Raw genomic sequence first — 26,774 nt, 5'->3', positions numbered from 1 at the left:
CTGTACATTATTATAGTACTGCTAACCATCAGTTGTTATGACCATGTAATAAGCATTCTAGTAGCTAAACCATAATATGGTTAATCTTCCTCCCTCTCCCTCCGCCCCATTATTTAAACAAGTTAAGTGACTTGTTTGAGAGTCCACACCCAGTAATTGAGAAGTGAATCATGGTGTCTGTCCATCATTGCCCTGAGCTCCTGTACCAGCCTCAAAGCAGATGCATCTTAGTCTTTCGAATGTTGGGACAGGATCCCTATTTTTGTAAAGACTCCCTAAGAAGTGTGGAGCACATTTTGATTTTTCATCAAGAATAATGAAGATTTTCAAGTTATAACGCATAAAAGGTTTGTTTTGGTTCATGCACACCCAGGGAACCGCCACCCCCACCCCCAAAAAAGTTAATTTTAACAAATGATTCATTACTCAACACTTTCAAATATCTGAGGCTTTTTTCAAAGAGGAAAATCACTCATTTAAAACCTTAATATTTTAAGGTATTTTAAATTTTATTATTTATTTTAAAATGTTATTATGTTGCTATATACTAGTACATCCTCAGTTTTGTTAGTAATTAAGGTTTTAAGAAACAGAGGCTGTTCACTGGGATTAACCAAGTGTTCAACCATGTCTGTACCTTGTGAAGAAGACCAAATGGCAAAACTATGCTGTCCTACACTCTTGTGTGCACATGTGACATATAATAACATGAACAGACCAAGGGTCTTGATTATTAAACCAACTAGTGGCCCCGTGCACAAAATTCATGCACATTAAAAGGGAATTAATTAGAGGAAATATTTTAATATTGCTATATGAACTTTCTCTATAATAGTGTCAGAGAGATGAAAGAAGATTAGTAAAATGTATATGAAAATCTCCCTCGAGTCGGGCACATTGTGGGACACACAGTCAAGTCCTCGCCCACCCACGTGCCTCATAATCTCTCGAGACCCAGACCCAGCCGGCCCCAACCCCGTCAAGCCCCAAAGGGTGAGGGGCACAGCCTCAGGTCCCCTGTCAAGCCCCACCAGGCAGGGGGTGCAGCCTCAGGTCCCCTGGCGTTGTGGTGAGAGACATGGCCTTAGGTCCCCCAGCCCCAGCACCGGGGCAGCGGGCGCGGCTTCAGTCCCCTGCCTTGGCGTGAGGGTGTGAGAACGTGATGACCATTTGCATATTAGCTCTTTGTTATAAGGAGGGGGAACAAGTTTCCCAGTAATGAAATAGAATGTGTCTCAGGAAAAACTTTCCTAAGTGTTATAAAACGGCATTGCCTTCAATTATAGAGACTTGTGGCCGTGTACCTATTAGGTTTCCGTTTGTATGGAGCAAAAATTTGTCTATGTGCTGAGAAGAAGGAAGATTTAAAACAAAAGTATGAAGTCATAGTCAGTACTCAAAGCATTCTCTTTCTGTGCCAAATTCCTTCTTGGTGAACCCCCTTCCTCCATGTTCTTTACATCTCGCAGGTGTGTGTGCTCGCGCGCGCACACACACACACACACACACACACACACACTCTTACTTTAGGTATCAGTGCTGGGGGATGATTCATTCACTGATTTATTAACCATTTACACATCGCTGTGGAATTTCTGTCCATGGGTCATTTCACATTGGCAAAAGTGTTACTTAGAATTTAATTACGATTCCATATTCTTAACCTCCTGGGATATCTGTATATTTCTTCTGCAGTATTCCTTCACCTGGTAGTGAGGTCCCTGACAATGAATTGTGTCCATGGGATGTATCTTTTTGGCTTACAGACATTTCTTATTTATGCTGTGCATTGGATGAACAAATACCAAACAGGAAAAAGCATACAGGCGCTGGTGTGTTGTCACATCCAGTGAGCACTGAGCTGAACTGAGTCAGATTTTTAAATTATTCATCAGTCTGTCTCCTCGGCAATATAATTAGATTGTAGATCTATCTGTTGCTTCAGAAGTAGCATTACTTATTTATTAAGTATTACTAAGTATTACTGCCTCTTTAACCTCATCTTTCGGCGGGGAGCTTTCCTCTTCCTTGACACATTTTCTGCCTATTCCCTGTTCCCAGCCTCCCTCGCCTCTTGGTGGATGGAGTGTTACTTTTCCCTTGCAGTTGCCTCCTCCTTCCTCCTGGGCTTTTCAGCAGCAGCAGCTTGGTCACATCACATATATAATATTCTTCGACTGCATTCCCCTCCAGTTATGAAACTACCTCTTTCCTTTCTCTGCCAAAATCTTCACAAGAAGCACTTACATCCGCTCACTGCCTCTGCTTTCTTACTCCCTGCAATTAAGCCTTTGGCCCCTCAGACCCAGGAAAGTACCCTCCTGCTTGCCACCTCAATGCCTTTTTTTTTTTTAAGTTCTTCTTTTGTTCTTTTATCCTTCAGTGACATCTACCTCTTTCTCTTTTTCCCTCCCTCCCTCCTTCTCTCCCTTCCCTCCTTCCTTGCAAAATTAAACCATTGTAACTACCATTCTTAGTCTCCCTAAAATTCTGCCTTTTTTATTTCTGGGGCATTGGCTGGATGGTTGATCAGGAAAACTTTGCAGCGTCTTTCCGTGGCCTGAGAATTCTGTGCCTTTTGCGCTTCCTCCTGTCCCTGCTATCTGACCTACATTGTTCTCCCTAAGTCAGAGAACACTAACTAGAATGACGCCACATGACTTGTGTTTGGTTTGCAGAGTGGTTTTGTTTTAATTAGTTGTAAAGATAGAAAAAAATCAGATTTTATATAGGTCTAAATTCCCACGTTCCTTTTAAAAACAAACAAAAATCAGTGGTTAATGGCAAGCAGCTGTCCAGTTGAAGTATAATATGAGTCACATTCCTATGGATACTGGTATGCCCCTGAGAGAGGGCAGACACCTTTGGGTTCATCCTGGTGTCCATGTCCACCGCTCCCTGTTGGTCTCTGTCTTGCCTTCTTCAGTCATTGACCTCCCCTGCTCAGGCTCTGCTGGCAAGTGAATTTGCACCTCTTCCCTCAATGTTAGAAATCCATAGTGCTGTGTCCTGGGTGCTCTTTTTCTCAGGGGGCTGTTTCTCTGTTTCTCCCTTTCCCCCCACCCATTAGTATGGCTAGCTTACAATAGTCGTTCAACATTTGAATTGAGTAAAAGGCTCCTTTGGGTTTGATTCAGAATAATTTTGTTTGGGGTTGAGAAGACTTATTTGTATTTTATAGAGGCATAACACTTGACAGATTAAGTCCAACTCCATGTTACATATAAAAGCCAGACACATACATGAGATTATGTGACTTACCCAAGGCAACAGAGCAAAGGAAGGGCTGGCTGGCACCCCTCAGTGAGTAGTGAGAATAGCTTCCATTCACCTAGCCCCATGGTCGGCAAACTGTGGCTCCCGAACCTCATGTGGCTCTTTGGCCCCTTGAGTGTGGCTCTTCCACAAAATACCACGGCCTGGACGAGTCTATTTTGAAGAAATGGCATTAGAAGAAGTTTTTTTGGCTCTCAAAAGAAATTTCAATCGTTGTACTGTTGATATTTGGCTCTGTTGACTAATGAAGTTTGCAGACCACTGGTCTAGCCCTTTAACCTGTTCTCGTTTCTGCCTGGAGTATGCAGAACTGATCCCACCTTCCCCATGTGTGCAGCTGAGGAAACTGAAGCCACCAAATTTAAATGGTTCACCCACAATTCCTCAGCCCATGAGGGCCGAGACCTGACTCCAATCCCAAGCTTTTCCAGTGGCTTTCCTATGGTGGTTCTTTATTCAGCTCTCTAAGCTAACATACTTTTTAGGCTGTCCATGAAACGCACCCTCCCATCGTCCCTTACATCTCAAAGTCAGAAACATGGGGAGAGAAAAACACATTCTGGTTTATTTATTTTTTCACAGCTCAGGGCTCATCGAGGTGATGTTCCTCTCCCTTACCTCACAGTGCAGAGAGAAGGTTCCTTTGAAAATCCTTTCCCTGAGCAGATGTCCTGTGGGGTACATTGGGGGTCTGTGCTCCTCACTGCCCTGCTGCCAAAGGAGTGACCCTCGCTGCCGTTGCCAGTGAGATGCTTCAGGACTCGGGAGGCTTCAGAAATGTGGACCCTGGGAAGTCAGGGGAGTCATTTCAGTCATCCTTTTGTTGATGTAAGAAAGGCCTGAACCTGTAGAGCAGTGTTTCCCAAAGTGTGGTACGCGTACCCCCAGGGGATACGGGAAGAGTTTAGTGGGGATATGCACTGCACCGTGCTTAGCTGCGCCTAATTCTGCGTTCTCATGAGTACGAGGGGTACTCAGCATTACAAAAATTATAGAAGGGGTACACATATGTCAAAAGTTTGGGAAACACTGCTGTAGAGAGTCTTCATGCATTTATTTGAGCCAAACTGACAGTTGCAGGGAAGCAACATTTCAGTGGATTGAGAAAGTGCTCTGGAGAGTGACAGTTTTGCAGCTTATTTTATACATTAGAATTGAAGGAGGAAATGTAGGGGGTGTTGCATGAAATTCACTGATGATAGACTAGGGCAGTGGGCGGCAAACTCATTGGTCAACAAATACCAACAGTACAATGATTAAAATTTCTTTTGAGAGCCAAATTTTTTAAACTTCTTCTAACACCACTTCTTCAAAATAGACTTGCCCAGGCCATGGTATTTTGTGGAAGAGCCACACTCAAGGGGCCAAAGAGCCACTTGTTTATCTCGAACCACAGTTTGCCGACCACGGGACTAGGGAGTAGGAGAAAGCAAAGCAGGAAAGTCTCTGGGACTGGGTAAAGAGTAATGAGTAAAACAGGGAGACACATACTTCTTTCACATTGGTGGGTTCAGGACAGTATAATTAACATTTACAGCACTATGGAGATGGTTCTCAGGGAATCATAATGAGGGGCTGTGTTCTGCTCTCCTGTGGAATTGCACCCTGAGGGATCTAGAAAAAGAGGGTTGCTCTGACACTCCAAGGGTGTGTTATTGTAAATGCAGAAAGACAATAGACAGACTCACTTAGGGCAAAGCTTGACCTTTATCAAGGAAGCTACAGGTCTAGGTTGTGACTACCCACCATGCCCTGCTTTGGGGAATTTTCCTCCTAGGTGGTTATTTTTGGTCTCTTGAGTGTGTAGGGCCTTCCGTGGAAGCTTCCCTGAGCTTGTTTGGTTTAGCATGTGGCCCCTTTGTGTTCAGCCGATCGTTGTGTTTAGTGACCCTCTGTGTCTGGCCACCTTGGGTGCAGCTCCACTCCCACCTTGAGCTCCTGAGCTATCGAACTGCACTGTCCCATAGGGAGGGCTATCAAGCACTTGAGATGGGGCTGGTCCAGATTGAGATGTGATGTAAGGGTACAGTGCACAAACTGGATTGCAAAAACTTGATACAAAAAAAAAGAGAGAATGTAACCATCTGAATAACGATTACATGGTGAAGCGGTAATATCTGGATATAGTGGGTTAAATAAAACATACGATGACAATTACCTGTTTCTTCTTATCTTTTAAAAATGTGGCTATTAGAAAACTTAAAACTGTGCCTGTGACTCATATTATAGTTCTACTGGACAGGGCTGGTCTGGGAGGCAGCCCTTTCTTCCCTTGTTAGTGTTAAGACACCAACATCGTTATTCATTCAACAAGTGCTTACAGAGGCGGAATGGAGTTGCTACCTGAGGGAGGCTTTTGGATCAATTTGAAAAGACTCCTGAGTAATCCCATCAGTCTCTCTAATTATTCCTCCTCTGTGGGGGGAGTCTTGTATTATACATGAAGACTGAGCTTGCTTTTGTACTTAGGTCATCCCCAAACAAAAACCTTGTTACCTAAATTGTGGGGAAGAATACACGACTAAAGGAAATACAAATTCCCCATTGCCATTATGTAAAAAAACATTTTGCAAAGGGTTGTAATGTGAGGGAAAGTATTCTCATGTCTTTTAGGAGGAGGTCAGTGCATGGATTTCTGTCCCACAGTTCTTCCCAGCGTCTGTTCTGGGGAGGGCACGCTGGACCTGGCCGTGCAGCAGAATGCTGAAGCGCTCCATTTCTCTCTCTCTCTCTCTCTCTCTCTCTCTCTCTCTCTCTCTCTCTCTCTCTTAAAAGTATTTTTTTTTAATTGATTTTAGAGAGGACAGGAGAGGAGAGATAGAAACATTACTGATGAGAGGGAATCATTGATTGGCTGCATGCCCCCCACTGGGGATTAAGCCCACAACCTGGTTATGTGCCCTGACCGGGAATCAAAACTGTGACCTCCTGGTTCACAGGTCGACACTCAACCACTGAGCCACGCTGGCCAGGCTCTCTTTTCTTTTTTAAGTTAAATTTATTGTGGTAACGTTGGTTAATAACATAATATAAAATTCAAGCATATAACTTTAGACTACAACATTTAATCATGGCTTTATGAAGGTTGAATTTGGGTGAGATGGACCGTTAGCTAAGTGGTGATGGTACCGCCACTGAGCCATGTGGGAAAGCAAATGCTAGCCCCACCTGATTCTTCACACAAAACCAATGCTTCACAGGGTCAAATATTGAGATGTAAAAAGAAAGCAAAGAAAGAAAGGAAGGAAAATACTAGAAAAAAATTTTTTTCTTTTTAAAAATAATTATGGCATAAGATTTTTAAAGCATGATGTTAAATTGAGATGCCATAATGGAAAAAAGATTGCTAAATTTGGCTCAGAATATAAAAATGTATGTATAGCCAACATATATCAAATTAAAAAACAAATTGAAACAGTATTTTTACTTTGGTGGATATATTTTTATATATATAAAAAGCCAGCATTTGGAATGCCAGAATGAGTAGAATGACTGGAACAACAAATTGCTATGATGCCCACTGCAGTCGACCAACCTCCAGCAGCCCCTTCCCCCCCACCCCCACCCTACCCCTGGCCAGCCCACCCTCCGATTGGCCCATCTCACCCCACCCCAGTCGGGGTCAGGGCCAGGCAGCCAACCGCCCACAGCCCTTCCCGCATGCCGGGCTGGCCCCAATCGGCCCCCCATCAATGCTGGCTGGCCAGACCCCACCTGTGCATGAATTCGTGCACTGGGCCTTTAGCACACACACACATAAATATATATATATGCATTCATATTGTGTTAGAGAATGATTTATATAATACCTAAAGAACACATATAAATGTATAAGAAAATATCAATAATCTAATAGAAATATGGATGAAGTATGAGAATAAGCAAGTCCTAGGGGGGAAAAATAGACATTTAATCTCATTAATAAATGGAGAAATACAAATGAAAACAGTTTTCTTACCTCTTCAACTAATAGAAGTTTTAAAATTAATGATAACACTTAATACCATTAACAATATAGGAAACAGGCCTTTTTATACACTTCGGGGAGGTGATGAAAATTGACCTTTTTTTTTTTTAGTTCAATATGACAGTATCCTTAAAAAAAATGTCCTACGTCTACACTTCAATATAACAATTTCAAATAAAAATATGTGTTGGCTATACATACACTTTTATATTATAAGCCAAATTTATCCATCTTTTTTCATTATGGCATCTCAGTTTAGAAGTTTTCCCTGAAGATCTGCTTGCCCAGACTTGCCAGGCTGTACTACATGATGACATGTGTGCACTGCGGGACAGCAGACTGTCAACCTGTGTCTGTTGATGTGAAAAGGTGCTCACGAGATACTGTTAGAGGCGAGGATAGTAATGTTGTTCTCTTAAGATTAGTGGAGTAGATGGATATTTAACAGCATCCATGTAGGAAATATATTACATTTATAGTATATTACATTTATAATATGTTTTTTCAAATCCTTATTTGCCTTTTATTGAAAAACTGTTAGGTTCTGGGAACTCTAGTGTATTTGTATTCTCTAGTGTTCAAAAACTAAAGTCTGGCTCATCTCTATAGCGTCATATAAAATAGTCAATATTCAAGTTAGTTCGCATTAAAATTTTTGTTCCCCTTTTAAAAAATGTAAGTCCCAGTTGTTAAAAAAGGCCATATTCTCTTTAGCAAAGAGGACAGCCACTTTCACAAAAATTATCTTGGTATTTCTTAAGCTGCCTTGTGGTTGTCATTATTTTGTCAGTATTTTCTTTTTCATGTTCATGTATACTTTTGATAATCTCAGAGATGAATTCTTTCTAAATTTTAAGGTTTGCCAAGTGCTAAGATCAACACATCCAGCTAGACCATGGTTTTCACACCTGTGTGCTGAATTTTACCTTGTATCCAATCTAAGTCTTTTTTTTTTTTTAAATATATTTTATTGATTTTTTTTTGACCCCCTTTCTCCCTCCCACACATCCCCTCCCTCCCCAAAGTTTTGTGTCCATTGGTTGCACTTATATGCATGTATACAAGTCCTTCGTTGATCTATTTTCTCCCCCAGATCTTCCTCCCCTCCCCGCTGTAATTTGACAGTCTACTTGTTGATATACTGTCACTATATCTATCTTATGGTTCATCAGTTTATAATGTTCTTTATTATCCACAAATGAGTGAGGTCATGTGGTGTTTCTCTTTCATTGATTGGCTTGTTTCACTCAGCATGATGTTCTCCAATTCCATCCAGGTTGCTGCAAATGATGAGAAATCCTTCTTTTTTATGGCAGCATAGTATTCCATTGTGTAGATGTACCAAAGTTTTTGGATCCAATCATCTGCTGACGGACACTTCGGTTGTTTCCAAATTCTGGCTATTGTAGATTGTGCTGCTATGAACATAGGGGTGCATATATCCTTTCTGATTGGTGTTTCTAGTTTCTTGGGATATATTCCTAGAAGTGGAATTACTGGGTCGAATGGGAGTTCCATTTTCAGTCTTTTGAGGAAACTCCAGACTGTTCTCCACAGTGGTTGCACCAGTCTGCACTCCCACCAGCAGTGCACGAGGGTTCCTTTTTCTCCACAACCTCGCCAACACTTGTCGTTTGTTGATTTGTTGATGTTGGCCATTCTGACAGGTGTGAGATGGTACCGCATTGTTGTTTTGATTTGCATCTCTCGAATAATTAGTGACTTTGAGCATGTTTTCATGTGCCTTTTGGCCTTCCTTCTGTCTTCTTTTGAAAATATTCTATTTAGGTCCATTGCCCATTTTTTAATTGGATCATTCATCTTCCTTTTATTTAGTTGTATAAGCTGTTTGTAGATGTTGGAGATTAAACCTTTATCAGTGATAACATTTGCAAATATGTTCTTCCACACAGTGGGCTTTCTTGTTGTTTTGTTGATGGTATCTTTTGCTGTAAAAAAGCTTTTTATTTTGATGTAGTCCCATTTGTTTATTTTCTCTTTAGCTTCGATTGCGCTAGGGGTAGTATCAGTGAAGAAGTTCTTTTGGCATACGTCTGAGATTTTGTTGCCTGTGGTTGCTTCTAGTATTTTTATGGTTTCCCGTTGATGTTTAAGTCCTGTATCCATTTTGAGTTTATTTTTGTGTATGGTGTAAGTTGGTGACCTAGTTTCATTCTTTTGCATGTATCTGTCCAATTTTCCCAACACCATTTATTGTAGAGACTGTCTTGACTCCATTGTATATTTGTGCCTCCTTTGTCAAATATTAATTGAGCATAGTGATTTGGGTTGATATCTGGGTTCTCGATTCGATTCCATTGATCTATATGTCTGTTTTTGTGCCAGTACCAGGCTGTTTTGAGAACAGTGGCTTTGTAATACAGTTTGAAGTCTGGTATTGAGATACCTCCTACTTTACTCTTCTTTCTCAGGATTGCTGTGGCTATTCGGGGTCTTTTATTGTTCCAAATGAACTTTTGGAGAGTTCTTTCTAGGTCAGTGAAATATGCCGTTGGTATTTTAATGGGGAGTGCATTGAACCTATAGATTGCTTTAGGAAGTATGGACATTTTGATGATGTTGATTCTACCAATCCATGAACATGGTATGTTCTTCCATCTGTTTACATCTTCCTCTATTTCTTTTTTCAGTGTCGTGTAGTTTTCCGCGTATAGGTCCTTTACTTCCTTAGTTAAGTTTATTCCTAGGTATCTTAATTTTTTTGGTGCGATGGTAAATGGAATTGCTTTTTTAGTCTCTGTTTCTATAAACTCGCTGTTGGTGTATAGAAATGCCATAGATTTCTTGGTGTTAATTTTGTATCCTGCTACATTGCCAAATTCATTTATTAAGCCAATTAGTTTTTTAATGGAGTCTTTTGGGTTTTTTATATACAATATCATGTCGTCTGCAAATAAGGATAACTTTACTTCTTCTTTTCCAATCTGGATGCCTTTTATTTCCTCCTCTTGTCTAATTGCAATGGCTAGTACTTCCAGTACTATGTCAAAGAGGAGTGGCGATAGTGGGCATCCCTGTCTTGTTCCTGTTCTTAGAGGGAATGGTTTTAGTTTTTGCCCATTGAGTATGATGTTGGCTGTGGGTTTATCATATATAGCTTTTATTACGTTGAGGTATGATCCTTGTACTCCCACCTTGTTAAGAGTTTTTATCAGGAAAGGGTATTGGATTTTATCAAATGCTTTTTCTGCATCAATTGATATGACTATATGATTTTTATCTTTCAACTTGTTTATGTGATGTATCACGTTTATTGATTTGCGGATATTGTACCAACCTTGCATTCCTAGAATAAATCCTACTTGGTCATGGTGTATGATCTTTGTGATGCTCTGCTGGAGCCGATTTGCTAGAATTTTGTTGAGGATTTTGGCATCTATGTTCATGAGGGATATTGGTCTGTAATTCTCTTTCATTGAGTTGTCTTTATCAGGTTTTGGTATTAGGGCGATGCTGGCTTCATAGAAGGAGTTTGGAAGTGTTCCTTCCTCTTGAATTTTTTGGAATAGTCTGAGAAGGATAGGTTTTAGTTCTTCCTTGAATGTTTGGTAAAACTCTCCTGTGAAGCCATCTGGCCATGGGCTTTTGTTTGCTGGAAGCTTTTTGATGACTGTTTCAATTTCTTCCCAAGTCACTGGTCTATTGAGATTTTTAGATTCTTCCTGATTGAGTTTTGGAAGTTTGTATTTTTCTAGGAATATGCCCATTTCCTCCAGGTTGTTCAGTTTGTTGGAATAGAGTTGTTCGTAGTATTTTGTAACAATCCGTTGTATTTCAGTGGGGTCTGTTGTTATTTCACCTCTTTCATTTCTGATTTTGTTTATTTGGGTCCTCTCTCTTTGTTTCTTGGTTAGCCTGGCTAGAGGTCCATCTATCTTGTTTATTCTTTCAAAGAACCAGCTCTTGGTTTTGTTGATCTTATGTATTGTTTTTTTGGTCTCTATGTCGTTTATCTCCGCTCTGATTTTTGTTATTTCCTTCCTTCTGCTTACACTGGGCTTTTCTTGTTGCTCCTTTTCTAACTCTTTGAGTTGTAGAGTTAGATCATCTGTTACTATTTTTTCTAGTTTTTTGCAATAGGCTTGTAAGGATATCAACTTCCCTCTCAAAACTGCTTTTGCTGTGTCCCATAGATTTTGGATTGTTGTGTTTTCATTGTCATTTGTTTCCAGGATGTTTTTAATTTCTTCCTTGATTTCTCTGGTAACCCAGCCCTTGTTTAATAGCAAGCTGTTTAGTCTCCATGTGTTTGATTTCTTTGGATTATTTTTATTGCAGTTAATTTCCAGTTTTATGCCATTGTGGTCTGAGAAGATGCTTGATATGATTTCTATCTTCTTGAATTTGAAGAGACTTTGCCTATGTCCCAAAATGTGGTCTATCTTTGAGAATGTCCCATGTGCACTTGAGAAGAATGTATATTCTGTGGCTTTGGGGTGGAGTGTCCTGAAGATGTCAATTAATTCCAACTGGTCTAGTGAGTCATTTAGGATTGATATTTCTTTGCTGATTTTTTGTTTAGATGATTTGTCGAAGGGTGACAGTGGGGTATTAAAATCTCCTACTATGATTGTATTGCTATTAATCTCTCCCTTAATGTCCTCCAGCAGTTTTTTAATGTATTTGGTTGCTCCTGTATTGGGTGCATATATATTTACCAGGGTTATTTCTTCTTGTTGGATTGTTCCCTTTATTATTATGAAGTGGCCATCATTATCTCTTGTTATGTCCTTCACTCTGAGATCTAATTTGTCAGATATAAGTATTGCTACCCCAGCTTTTTTTTCATTTCCATTTGCCTGGAAAACTTTTTTCCATCCCTTCACCCTCAGTCTGTGTGCATCTCTTTTTCTGAGGTGGGTTTCTTGTAGACAACAGATGTATGGGTCTTGTTTTCTTATCCAATCTGTTACCCTATGTCTTTTGATTGGAGCATTTAATCCATTTACATTTAAGGTTATTATTGATAGGTACTCATTTGACGCCATTTTTATTCTATACCCATGTTCCTTCTTCACTTCTTATTTCTTTATTTTTACAGTAGACCCTTTAGCATTTCTTGCATTGCTGGTTTGGTGGAGATAAATTCCTTCAGTCTTTTTTTGTCTGTGAAGCTCCTGATTTCCCCTTCAATTTTGATTGATAGCCTTGCTGGGTACAGTATTCTTGGATTCAGACCCTTCCTTTGCATGACTTTGTATATTTCGTCCCATTCCCTTCTGGCCTGATAAGTTTCTGTTGAGAAATCAGTTGCTAGTCTGATGGGGGTTCCTTTGTATGTAACTTTCTGTCTCTCTCTGGCTGCTTTTAAGATTCTTACTTTGTCATTGTTGTTTGCCAATTTGATTATAATGTGCCTTGGAGTCTGTCTTCTGGGATTCATTTTGCTTGGGACTCTGCGGGCATCTTGGATTTGTGTGGTTTTTTTCTTTTCTATTTCAGGAAAGTTTTCTGTCATTATTTCTTGAAATACTTTTTCCATGTCTACCTCAGTTTCCTTTCCTTCTGGAACCCCTATTATTCGAATATTATTTTGTTTTGTTATGTCCCAAAAAGTAGGCTCTCCTGCTTTTTAATCTTTTTTTCTAGAAGTTGTTCTACTTGGGTATTTTTTTCCATCTTATCTTCTAGCTCACTGATGCGGTCCTCTGCTTCATCTAGTCTACTCTTGATGCTTTCTATTGAGTTCTTCATGGTAGCGATGTCACTTTTCATTTCTTCTTGGTTGTTCTTCAGTTCCTCATGGCTCTTCTTCATTTCCTCATGGTTCTTCCTCATTTCTTCTTGGCTATTGTCAAATTTCTCTTCCATTCTTTTTAGCCATGCTATGATCATTACTCTGAATTCTTGCTCTGGTAGGCTGCTTACCTCTGACTCGTTTACTTCCTTTTCTGGTGATGCCTGCTTTTCTTTCACATGCGGACTATGTTTTTGTCTCCCCATCTTTTCAGGAAGTCTGGTTATGTGGTATTCCTTCTCCTGCGTTGATTTTTGAGGTACAAAATACAACACTACCAGGTACAACACAAGAGGCACTTAACAGGAATGTATTTACAATATTAATAACCTCTAAAAAAGGTGACCACTAGAGAAAGGCAACTTAGGGGATAGTTGAGAAGGAATAGAGGTAAAAATAAAATAAAGAAAAATTTTTTTTTAAAAAAAATTAAAATTAAAATTAAAAAAAAATTAAAAATTAAGTAAATTAAGAAAAAAAAGAGGGATAAAGAGATAGAAAAATAAGAAGAGGAAAAAAAATAATGACAAAATGAAGTTGGAAAACAGGGAAAAAAAGAAGATGGAGAGAGAGAGAGAGAGAGAGAGAGAGAGAGAGAGAGAGAAGAAGCAAACTAAAAGAGAAATGTGAAACAAACTATATATATGTGGAGAAAATTGCCAAAGAACAACCTCTGGACCCCGCCAATGCCAGTAACAATATTTGTAGATTAATACAAACTACTATATCCACTATTATTAAGTAAGGCTATGATATACAGAAGTAAAAAAAACAAACAAAAACAGAGGATTTAAAAAAAAATACAAAGCAACAATAACAATACAGGAATAAGCATAACAATTTCACTAAAAAGCATAAAAATTCACAATAATCAACCTTCACACAAACAATGCGACAAGGATAGAGGGGAGAATGGATTTTTTTTTTTTTTTTTTTAACTAGTTAATATAGTGCAGAGATTGGTATTTATACACTTGGATCAGGGGTTGGAACTTAGGTCTATAAGTATAGTGAGAGCTTTAGCAGGGGGTATACAGAGAGAATAGAGGAAAAACTAAAGCCAGAATGGGATAGGATAAACTGTAGACTAAAGGGTAAAGTTTAGTAGGAGAGTGATAGTGTAAAGGTTGAGTTGGGATAGGGTTGAATGATGCTATAGTAGAGATTAAAATAGAATGAAGGTTACTCCTAATGTAAAATAAAGAAAAAATAAAATGGTACTAGAGAGAGAGAAAAAATAAAATAAAAAATTTTTTAAAAAATTACAAAATAGCAGTAGTAATAGTGATGATAGAGATTGAAAAATGTAATAATTGAAAAGGTAAAATCAAGTAAGGAAAAAAGAAAAAAAATTGTTTCTTAAGTAAAAGATGAAAAAATGAAAATTAAATAAAAGATGTAAAAAATGAAAATAAAATAAAGAATAGCAAAATTAGCATAAAAATGACCAGTAGTAGTCCCTTACTTCCTCAGTTAATGTATTTGGCACTTCTGATTCTCGGACCAGACAGTCTTGCAGTTCCCAGCTTTCCACTGCACCTCAGTTTTGTAAGGTAATCCTTAATTTTAAGTAGGCTATATCTTAGTTATTTGTGTCCATTTATTTTTGATTAATTAAAAGACAAAAGAAAAGAAAAGAAAAGAAAAGAAAAAAAAAAAAAAAAAAGAAGGGCAGTTTGTAATTCAGCTCTTAGGTGTCAGTGTTTCTGGTTTGACCTCCCAGTCTTTTTTGGTTGCTCTGGCCTTCTTTCTCTATGGCTCTAGCTGGCAGGGTGCTAGCTGGCTCCCAGACTATCTCTTCTGGCTCCGATCCCTTGTTTCCAGGAAGGGAATTTCTCCCTGCAAATTCCCCGGATATGCCCAACTAGGCAGTCCTTCCCTAGTATTCCGAAGCTAGGGGTTGAAGGGGATCAGGCGCCGAGGTGTCCAGATGTTCCGCCCTTGGCGGGACAGCCGCGATTCTTAACATTCTGTCCCCTGTTTCCTGGCGTTTTGTTTTTTTTTAAAAAAATAAAATCAAAAATTCCCGCTTCTGGGGAAGCTTATGCCAAACCCAGCACTAGATGTCGCTGCAGCCTTCTTAGGGCTCAGCTTTGCGGGCGCTCCATGGAGGCGGGGCCGGCCGGAACTCCCCGGCTACCGTGGCTGCCGGCGCCGCAGGACCGCGATCTCTCAGGCTTTCCCCGCAAACTCTGACCTTTCCGTGGGTGACCGAAGAACTCCTTTGAATCCACGCGCCTGCGCCAATTCGGGCGTCTCAGCTACTGGATGGACCTCTCCGCTGTGGGCTTTCCCGGCCTCAGAGAAGCCACTCCTTTCTCGCAGCGCCGCCGCCGCTGTCGCTGCCGCTGCCGCGGGCCGCCGCTGCCGTGGCCAGGAAATTCTGTCCAAAGGATCGCTCCCTAGCTTGCTAGAGACCTCGGCTGCCCCTCAGCTGCTAATCAACCCTCCCTGAGCGACTCAGATGCCACTTTTATCTGTTCTGGGACCAGAGTCAGAACAGGTCCGACTGTTCGGTCGCCATCTTCAAGCTCCGCCTCCAATCTAAGTCTTATCAGATATTCCTTACCAGGTGTTTGGAAGAAGGTATGTTAGTGTATACATTTATTCTGCAGGTGATGAGTGCACTCCCAAACTAAAGGTCACTGCTAGATAAATGTCATGGGAAGGCTAGGCTACTGAGCTCAAACATTCACAAATGAACTTGAACAAAATCCTATTAAAACCTGTGAGTTCCTTGCTTTCCTGTTGTTACTCCAGGTTAAGTCACACTTACAACAAAAGCCTCTTTAGGTTTCCGCCTGATTTACTTAATGCCTCTACCAAATAGACCTCACTTTATGATGTTCTTTGCGACTTGTAAGGCAGCAAATACTATCCTTAATACTAACCTCTGCTGCTTTAGAAGAACTCCAAAGTAATTTTAAAATACGACAACATTCTGCTAACAAATATTAACATCCATGTGTGAAAGGGAAATGCAGGAAAACTGTACTAGGCGATTTAGAGGAATAGAAATTTAGAGGGATGGAATGGGAAAGTGATCGCTGTTTAAAGTGAGATCACTATCAGTGTGAGGAGCGAAAAGAGACAAAAGATCACTGGCTCCAGCTTCCTAAGTTCATAGATGAGGAAGCTGCCAGCAAGAGCCGTCACAAAGTTAATGGCTGGGCCTAGGACTGTGGTCTTCTGCCTGCAATTTGCTGGTTGCATCAGACTGTGTATCCACCTGTGTACACATGTTTGTGCACATAAACTGTGTTTTTCTAAACATGCCAACCCTATGGCCCAGCAGTTCCACTTCTGAACATATACTCAATATCCACCAAAAAGACACATACAAAAGGATTCATGGCAGCATTGCAGTTAATGACCAAAATCTATAGGGAGGGAGGGAGGGAGGGAGGGAGGGAGAGAGGGAGGGGGGAGGGAAGGAGGGAGGGAGGGAGGGAGGGAGGGAAGGAAGGAAGGAAGGAAGGAAGGAAGGAAGGAAGGAAGGAAGGAAGGAAAGAAAGAAAGAAAATGGGAATGGGAGGGGGGAGAAGAAAGAAAAGGGAAGGAGAGAAGAAAGGAGGGGAGGGAAGGGGAACCTAAATATAAATCAACAGTAGGGTGGATAAACTATGGTATATCCACACAATGAAATATTACACAGCAGTTAAAAAGAATTGCTGATTCATGGAGCAGTATGGATAACCCTGGGTTGGGGATGGGCGGATGGGGAGGGAGCAGGTTGTTGTGGGTGAAAGAAGCCAGACATAGGAGAGTATGGAGCGCATTTGTGTTCTATTTTTGTCTGTTTATAAACTCCTTAAGGTCAGGGATCATTTCTCTGCATCTGTAGCTCTCCGGCACCTAGCACGTTATCTGGCACATAGCGGTGCTCAAAGTGTAGTTGTTGTAATAGAAAATATATGATATAGAAAAAGCCACATGGCAAGTTTTTTTTTTTTTTTCTATTGAGAAAAGCATTAGGAAAAATAGGGAACAATAATTAATTCTCAGATGTTTTTATGAGAGCACAGCCTATGAAATATCAGGACAATGTTAACTATAACTGGCACTTGGCTAAGTATAACCATAACTAGACTCTGGTAACATCTCAGACTTTTCCAATACAGAACCTGCTATGGGAGCCTATGGTTTGACTCAGAATGAATTCAGTCACGATACCAAGCAGATGGAATAGCTTTCTCTAGTCATCTTTGTGGCCTCAATGAGGAGGAAGTTGACTCAGTCCCTTCCCAGTTTCTATTCCAGTGCAACAGAAGTGCTGCTGAGCTGATCAGTGGGTGTCAGCACACTGGTGAGGTCATGCTTTTGAGGATTCATGCCTTAGGGACCAAATGAGCTTACACTGGGAGAAGGCTTTCTCCGACTCTGTCCTCTGGCATTGCCAGGTGGCTGGCCATCTCTTTGGGGTGATGAGTTTGGGATGAGGGGAATGGAGTAGCTCTTATGTCTTGCTTTGATTTCAGACTCCTCCTTGTGTAGGAATGAGGACCCAACCACCACATGGCTTGCTGAGGTTTATTAGCACTCCACACCAAGGTTTGGGCAATCCCCACCACAAAAATAAGACATTACATTGCTTCCTTGAGGTATTTGATTGTCTCAGAGACCACCCAAAAGGTGAGATGGCTAAACTAATGTGGGACTGGTAAATTCTGGATCTCCTGGTCGAATGCCATCGCACTGCTATTGTAAGACTACCCTTCAAACGTACCTCACTTCTTCATCCCTAAACACGTAGCACCATGAGACGTGGCTTCTTTCTCTTGCCGTGGGGCCCCCGGCATTGAGAGATGGTACCGTGGCATTCCTGCCTGCTGTTCCAGGCTGTCACGTGGAAGAAGTCCTATAAGTGAAGGAAAGGTCTGCTTATGTTTGAAAAAGATGTGCCCTACTACTCACAGATCAGACAGGCCTGGTGAATTCGAGTCCTTGGGGGAACCCAGGGACAAACTGTTCATCAATTTGCAATCGTCTATAGAAGCACGGCATGTTGAGCTGCAGTTAACACAGCTTTGTGAGCAGCCACTTGTGCCAGAGCAAGTTCACTGTTAATTAAATGCTGACCGGCTCATAGGACATTCGCATCAACAGGATGAAAAGACATGGTCCTCACCAGTTAGGTCGGTGAAAAATAGCATTTGGTGATGCTGGTTACTAACCTAAAGGTATTTGTGAAGTGCTGAGCAGGCAGTGCGGAGGTGGGAAAGGCTCTGTTACTTTTCCTATTACCTAAATGACCTTTAAAAAGTCTATTTTTTATCTCTGTGTTTCACGAGAGTTAAATTATACGCGGTGTTTTCCCATTATTCTATTATCTGCGTAAGTTACATGCAGCTTGTTTTCACTGGAGCTTTCCCGGAACGTATTTTACCTCAGGGAAAACAAAACCCTTCGGTTCCCTCCTTTCTCGCTGGTGTTATCAGCCCCGTGCGCAGCTTTCCTCCCGTCGGGCCATTACTTCCTTCACACCCAGGCAGCTTGTCAAATGCAGCGAGGTGGCTCGCCAACCGGATGTGAATCTCATGTTTTACCCTCTTACGGTTTAAAATTTAATAACTGACACGATGATGTGAAAAAAAATACATCTCAGGAGTTTTTACCGACCATTTTGTGAGGCTCCCCCGAATTTATGTGGAAGTAGATGAGTTAACATCTCTGGTTTCACTCTTCATTGTCTCGCTCATTTCCACCAAGCCCAAAAGCTGCCCCTTTGGATGTTCAGTTGTGCTTCCAGCAAACCCCCAGCCATTGCTGGGCAATAGAGTCATCAGTTGGACAACTATACCCTTTCTAATGGCTCTTCTCTAAATTTCATCAGTGAGCTAAAATAAGTCTTTATTTGTTCATGGCAATTTTAAAAATTCTGAAGATTTTTGGAAAAAAATATTTCTTAACCTTGTCAGTCTTGCATTGAACCGTTTTCTTCTTCTTCTTCTTCTTCTTCTTTTTTTTTTTTAAATATATATTTTATTGACTTTTTTACAGAGAGGAAGAGAGAAGGATAGAGAGAAACACTGATGAGAGAAACGTCAATCGGCTGCCTCATGCACACCTCCTACTGGGGATGTGCCCACAACCAAGGTACAGTACATGCCCTTGACCGGAATTAAACTTGGGATCTTTCAGTCCACAGGCTTACTCTCTATCTACTGAGCCAAACCGGTTAGGGCTGAACCATTTCTTCTTGATTTAGCATCCCAGTATTGAGAGAAAAAAATAATCTCACATGGAAAAAATGTATACACACTTGTATATGCAAACTTCAAAGTGGTGATGTTAAATTTTAGATGAGAATGTGTTGAAAAGAACCCTGGCCTGGTGGCTCAGTTGGTTGGAGCATCATCCTGAACATCAAAAGACTGGGTTTAATTCCAGGTCAGGGCACATACCTAGCTTTCAGGTTTGATTTTCAGTTGGGTCAAGTATGGGAAGCGACCAATTGATGTTTCTCTCTCATATCAGTACTTCTCCCTCTCCCTCTTCTTTTCCCTCTCCCTCTCAAATCAATAAATGTATCCTCGGGTGAGGATTTTTAAAAAGCATGTTGAAAATAAATGTCAGTGAGTCCTTGAGAATTGCCTAACTGGAACTAATTTGTTGGTTTGCAGTTTAACTCAGCCGCTAAGCAGCTGATAGAGTGGGATAAGCCTCCCGGGCCAGGAGCTGATGCTGGAGAAGGCCCCTCGGCAGCAGCTCAGGGCAGCACTGCCTCAAAGCACTCCGACACCAAGAAAAACACCAAAAAGCGGCACTCCTTCACGTCCCTCACCATGGCCAACAAGTCCTCCCAGGCGTCCCAGAACCGCCACTCCATGGAGATCAGCCCCCCTGTCCTCATCAGCTCCAGCAACCCCACGGCCGCCGCGCGCATCAGCGAGCTGTCCGGGCTCTCCTGCAGCGCCCCCTCTCAGGTAGGTCACCCAGAAGGCGGGAGAAGGGGTCGGCCACAGAGTGATCCAGTCACGAACCAGTGTGCTCACTAGCCAGGAAATCTTGTGTGGTGTAGCCTTCGGAAGGTGGTATCTCTCCTGGGGAGCAAAGCCTTTCTTGTTTGCTGGTGGAAAAATGGAGAAGGGAGACGTGACTTGAGCATATTCCACCCAGAGCGACACAGGCATTTTCAAAGGAAAGATCTGAAATTATAAGATAAATTAAATAATACTTATCAGTCTCACTAAGCACTCAGTTTTAAAGAAAGCTGCTTTGGGAGTTCTTGCCAACCAAAACGTTTATCTCCATCCAAACTGAAGAAGCTGTGGTTGAAACTCAAGAAGTTTGCAGTTGCCTACATCTGTGTGACTTATTTTGGTATTTGGGATTCTTAGAGTTCTAGAAAAAGGACATAAAGAAACATTTAAGGTAGAAATTGGCCTAGGATTTTTTTTTAAAAGCTCATTAATTCATCAAGACTTTGGACTGTCTAAAAAAATAGCTATATATTATTCTTGTGTTAATAAAAAGGCTCAAGATGATGGGAATATTGGCTTAATCATTTGACAAACCTTTGCTGGGTGCCTTATTGTAGATTCTTCGTGGAACTCCGTATACCAAACAAAATAAGATGCAGGACTTTCCCGTTTTAGGCTTAATTCTGGACTGCAGCATGAGCCCCGCTGTGCCCTGCTGTAGTCATCCAGTTAGATGATAGCTGTATTCTTTTCAGCCGAAGTCCAGAGAGCCTGGACAAAGTAGCCTACCACAAGTGGGAAAAATGTCTTTAAAGTCTCATGTTGTATTTACAAAATGTACGCAGATTTTATATTCTACTCCATAGTATTTATAGCTGTGATTTAAAAAAAACAAAAAAACCATAAAAATAAATTGTCTTTCCTTAAAGCGAAAAAAGGAGAGAGAGAGAGAGAGAGAGAGAGAGAGAGAGAGAGAGGGGGGGGGGGGGGAGAGGGAGAGAGGAAGGAAGAGGAAGGGAGGGAGGGAGGAGAGGGAGAGAAAGGAAGGGAGAGAGGGAAGGAAGGAAGGGAGGAAGGGAAGAAGGAGAAAGAAGCCAGCAGCCCTGGTCAGTTAGAGCATCATCCCAATACACCAAAGTTCAACCAATGAATGCATAACTGGAATAATCAATGTCTCTCTCGCTCTCTCAAAATGAATAAATTAAAATTCAAAAAAAGCCAACAAACATATAGTCCTTATCCTCAAGAAACCTACACAGTTTAATAAGTATCTGTTTTGGACCACAGAATAAATATTTACAACTCTTTTTGGTATTCCTTGATGATACTACTAAACATTATTTTCTCTCAGACTCATTTATTTGACCTTGCTCTTTTAGATTCATACTGTAGGTTGTGAGATAAATGCTTTCATTCTCTGAATGGGATTGTGTTTTGTTGTGTTTTAGGTAGTAGGGCCATGAAACTTTTGATCTTATGTGGGAAATAGGACACACACACACACACACACATAAGGGACTGGAACATGAGGTGATGAGGGCAGAGGTCTTTGTTTTGTTCACTGATATGTTCCAAATGGCAGACATACAATAAGCACGCAATAACTACTTGTTGAATGAATGAGTCACTTGAACAATGGGTAGAGAGCTACGTGCTATTTTACATGTAACTAGCTGTCTAAAAAACAGACCAAATCAGAGCACCTAGTACCAACTGAGGTTCCTCTGGAGGGATTCCAAACAGAAGATTTTGAATGAGGTTTCAGGGAGGAGGCTAGTCAAGGTGGCCATTCACTAAAAGAACACAGGATCATTTGAGTGTGTTTTTTTATTGTGTGACCAAGCAACATTTTCACAGCGATGTTTTCTTGAGATAAAAGATAAGTGTTCGCTAAGTATAATGGCAGCTCACCCTGGGGATTGCTTTAAAAGAATAGACAGTAATCCTGGCAATAGAGGAAATTAGAAGAGAAAGAAAGATAACACAGCGTTTAAGTGTTTGCTGGTGTTTGCTGGCGAACATGGCAGTCGGGTGTGAGCTCCCCTCACACTGACGATAAAGGGAGAGCGACTGTTGTTTTGGTTTGAGCAGCCTAGGACACAAGGCTGGTTCTCTGTTCCCTGAAAGCAGTTTCCCCTTCAGCCATTTCCCACTCCTCTTCCCTTGTTCCAGTCCCTCCTGTTTCCAGTGGTAGCGTGTGGCCTGGGGCAAAGTTATGTCTGGAAGAGGATGGGAGGTGTTTGAAGTGCCGCCTGGTTCCTCCCGCCTAGGTTTACAGAAAACAGTCCTGTCTGGGAGCCCTGTACATGGGAGGGAACCCCAATCCACAGCAGAGCAATGAGTACGGGTAGCCCGTGAGACCAGCAAACGCTCTCCTGCCGGGGAGATGAGTGGAGATGGGAGAACGGCGCGCGAGAGGCGCGGGAGGCCATTTACAATAGCCCTCTCCTTCTCTTCTCCCCAGAAAGGGACCTCAACGATAGAGCTGACTGAGGCCCGTGGCCAAATATGTCTCCTTCCATTGGCCTGATACGTCTGTCTTGCTTTTCCTTAATTAGGTTTGGTTTCATTTATTTAAAAATCTGAAGTAAGAGGCTTAAAGAAGTGAGTGTTGTGGTCTCACCCAAATTCGGTGCTGGAGCGATGGGGGTTTCTAGCTCACCTTTTCACCACGTGGTAGGTCCTTGTCCTCCTGTTTCTGGATGGCAAATTCTAAATTCCAGGCAACAGGATGGGCAGTGAACTGAAGAAAGGAGCAAAGGGCTCACTTCCTGTTTTACTTGGCGGCTAAGGAGTGAAGGCTGCCCTTCCCAGTATGTGAGCTGACAGATTGTGTATGGGCCCCGCTGTCCAGGTGGGTCCTCAGAACAGATGTGCACAGATGTCCGTGACTGACACCTGTAAAAACATGCGATGCCGCAAGCTACCCAGACATTGTGTCTGCTCCTCTGGCCACACCCAGGGTAGTACTTTTTGGCCTCTGCCAGCTGGAGGAGTGATTCATAAGAGAGTTTTTGTGGCATGTCTACCAGTATGTTGCCAGTGGCTCTGGGGGAGGCAAGAAAATTCACCCATTTGTTTCCTTTTGCTCTCCCCACCTCTTTCCTCTCTGCATAGCCCTTTCCAGTAGAGAGTCTGATCTGAGGTTCCCTGAGCAAAGGATGAGGACAGCGTCCAGTCAGGTTGTCCCGAGGCAGGACACGCACACCCTCAGCCACTTTTCTCCTGCTTTCAGTCATTCTTTGGGGACCATTCCCTCTTCCTTTGCTCCAGTGCTAGGATGCTGAACGGAGGCTGGCAAGAGTCTCTCGAATTCGGTGCTTCACTCCTACTGTTGCTTCCAGAGACCTTAGGGAACCTCTGTCCAGCTCGTCACGGGGTCCAGAGACCCGAAGTGCCTTACGTGTCCTAGATCATGAGTTTATTAGCAGCTAATTATCCTGACTCCCAGTCTGGGGCTTTTACGGAAACGTCAGTCCATCGTGAGGTCCTTTTTAGATATTGGTAGGGTCAGGCCCAGGAAGCTGTATTTTGGGCGGGTTTTCGGCTGTCCTGGATACTGGCGCGCACTTTGAAGTGAGCGTCATTGCATTTCCTAAGAAAGACTCCCATCTTCTGTGTGGCATCCACTTGCAGATGCCCTGGGAGTGTGCATATAAAAAGATTTCTTGGATGAAGTGGCGGCAGGCCGCGAGGTTTTATTCGAAGAATGAAAAACCACTGTGCTTCCCATTACAAATTGATTTGAAATAGACTTTGATTCACAGAAGAGAGAAAGTGAGGGTTTGAAGAGAAACTCTTGTTAGTGGCACCCCTTGAATCTGCTTCAGTCAACCAAAATCTGAGCTGACAGGCACCGAGGTGGTTTTCAAAGGACATGGGTGCCATGTACAGATTTATTGGTGAAAATAATTCGATGCTGGGATGCTGATTCTCCCGGCCTTGGCCGGGGCCAACCCAGTGGGACACTGAACGTTCCTGCAGGCCCTCCGGGAACTAACTAATCTCGGAGCTTTTCTTTGTCCTGATAATCTCTCTCTTAATTTATGGGAATTGACGAAAGTATGTTTGGGATTAAGTTTTTATTACAAAAGGCCTGGCATGTTTGGTACAGCATTGTTTCCAGGGGAAGACAAGGTACCAGCAGCCAAGAACATTTCTTTAACCAGTTGTATGCCATACGCGTCTGTGGATGAAGCGGCAGATCTTTTTTAATTAAATTCAGAATATTGTGGTTAACTGGTTCAATAGTGAAGGCAAAACCTAGTTTCTGCAGGAGCCCCCGTCCCCAGGTCTGCACCATCCAGTCACAGTGTTGCATTCTGCAGTCAGACCTGTGTGCAACTTGACTGAACGTGATCCAGTAACCAAACGCAGGCAATGAACTGACCTGAATCACTCCACTCCTTTCTAGTAAATTAACCTGAGGTGGTATCATGGATAAGACACTGTGAAAATGGGGGATTTGACTTGACATCATTCCCATAAAGGTTTTCTCAGGGATTGTCTGCTGTAGGCATGTCTATAGGAAGCTGCATTTTCATTATGTGTCCCCACTGAAAGGTAGAAATCATGAAAGCGATTCTGAAAATAGCAGAAGAGCCTAGGCCTTTCACATAAATTTAACATATTGATAGGCAGCTGAGTATTCAGCCACAACCCAACCCTACAGGATCTTGAGGGGAATTCCCAGGAGGCTGGTGGACCTAAGGCCTGACCGTCTAAAAAGCCAGTTGGGTTGGCGGTAGCATCCCAGGTGAGGGAGCGTGTTCCTGTGAAAGGCAGCCGTAGTTGATTTCTGTATTTAAAACATGGCAGTGGCCAGTGTTGATCATGTGACTTCCTAGTGGCTTCATACAAATTTGGTAAGCAGTAAATTTGGGTTGAAAAAACTAAAAGGGTTTCTGCCTTCCAAAAAAAAAAAAAAAAATACAGATTTTATTTTTTAAATTATTATTTGCTTTCCCAAGGTTTAGCTGGAATAATCTATTGTATTAAATATAGCCTTTTGCTCAGTGGTTGAACTTTGGCCTATATGAACCGGATTCCCGGTCAGGGCACATGATAGGGTTGCAGGCTTGATCCCCAGCGGGGAGCTTGCAAGGGGCAGCTGACCAATGATCTCCTCTCATCATTGATGTTTCTATCTCTCTCTCTCCCTCTCTGAAATCAATGAAAAAAATAAATGTTTTAAATATAGCCTTTTTATTAACTTTTTTTTCTTTGCAGGTTCATATAAGCACCACCGGGTTAATTGTGACCCCACCCCCAAGCAGCCCAGTGACAACTGGCCCTTCGTTCACATTCCCATCCGATGTCCCCTACACAGCGGCACTTGGGGTGAGTATAGTCTCTCCCATCTGTTTCTCTCTCAGGGATTAGTTATGTTAACCTGGCACACTCCACCTCTGAGCACCTGCAGTTTACATGACACATGCTAGGTGGGGTGTGGCTCTTATGTTTTATCTGTTATCTCTGTTAATCTCACACACACAAAAAAATAGAATCTCTTGCCTGCAGTCTGTCCAAATTCTTAACAGTGAGGATCAGTGGCCTGAAACTATTAGAGCTCCTTAAAATCCTCTTAATTTTCATCATGGTTCATCCTGATTTCCTGAAGGCTTAACCTTCATTCTTTTGAGTTTCTAGAGCTTGCTTAACTTCTTACAAAAACACATTAATAGAAATCCTATTAATGTGTTTTTGTAAGAAGTTAAGCAAGCTCTAGAAACTGGCTAAATGGTTTTCTTGAGTCACGTGACACGTCGATTTTGAATGCCTGCATGTACGATTCACCTTTTCGTTTCTTGTCTTGTGTGGTATAACCATAGCCATGGCTGCCCAGAGGTCCCTGCTGCCTTGGAAGAGCCCTTACATTACGTTTGATTTTCTTTCTGCAAGCATAGCATCCTGCAGACAGAATCTAAACACTAATTGCTTTAAAACATCCTTAACGGGGGAAATTAATAGGAAGAATGAGGGCAGCCAAGGGAGAGAGACACAAAGATGAAGATCACTCTGGAGACGATACAAGCAAGTACAACCTCAGGTAGCAGAAACACAGTGGTTAAATCCCTGTTTCCAGAAATTACAGGCAACTGAATGGCAAGGAGACATCTCTCACCCCGGCCAATGTCTTGGCTTATACTTTCAGACTTTCTGCCAGTGCGGAGTTGAATGAGGACAGAAAAGATCACTAAATCAGATGTCCCTAGTGAGCCCCACCCCTGTATATTGCTTTGCCCAAGCTCAGCTGGTGGTGATGCTTTCAGAGAAATGGTGTGGCCAGGTGGCCAGGGCACAGGCCGGGGTTGGAAGCCCAGTTGAGCTACTTACTGTTTTATGAGCAAGAAAAGTTACGTGGCCTCTTTCGCCTCCGTGTTCCTACCTGCAAAAGGAGACTAACAGTACCTGCTTCAGAGAGGTAGAACCTAGAATGTAGAGAGAGAGGGGTGACTGTTATTGATCTGGTTATGGACCTCTCCAACTGTTTCAAGGTGAGCCTGTGACATGTGCCACTGGTTTGCTCTAAGAATGCCATGGAGGGCCTGGTTCATTTTGTCATTCAGTTTTCTATACTCTTCGTACCAGGAATAGTGAGGCTTCTAAGCAGCTGGTTTATTCTTAGGTTGTGGATGTTATATATGTTGTAAAGATTCCATTTCCCTCTGCTAGAATGCTTAGAGACAAATTGGTACCCTTCTCTAGCTGGGACCTCACCTCGTTATTAGTCAAACTTGGCTCTGTCTAGTTTTACTGTTTTCACTTTCCTTTTGCCCCATTTTTCTTCTTTTATGTTTGTCTTGATACATTTTATAAGTCATTGAAAACTGACTTTGAAACAAGATGG

The 26,774-nt window shown here is 41.9% G+C and overlaps 1 protein-coding gene across 3 annotated transcripts in view; it reads left to right on the top strand.

The window, feature by feature from the left end:
• The window catches only part of SH3RF1 (SH3 domain containing ring finger 1), a 173,072-nt gene that overhangs the window by 113,159 nt on the left and 33,139 nt on the right, over positions 1–26,774 (top strand). For all 3 annotated transcript variants that reach the window (XM_084883736.1, XM_084883737.1, XM_084883738.1), the window contains exons 5-6: positions 19,625–19,927; positions 25,154–25,264. In XM_084883736.1, coding sequence (XP_084739862.1) covers positions 19,625–19,927; positions 25,154–25,264 — 414 coding nt within the window. The remainder of the gene's footprint in view (positions 1–19,624; positions 19,928–25,153; positions 25,265–26,774) is intronic.

This window comes from Pipistrellus hanaki, assembly GCF_964339955.1.
Source record: "Pipistrellus hanaki genome assembly, chromosome: 5".
Classification (NCBI taxonomy): domain Eukaryota; kingdom Metazoa; phylum Chordata; class Mammalia; order Chiroptera; family Vespertilionidae; genus Pipistrellus; species Pipistrellus hanaki.
This window is presented reverse-complemented; position numbering and strand designations above follow the sequence as displayed.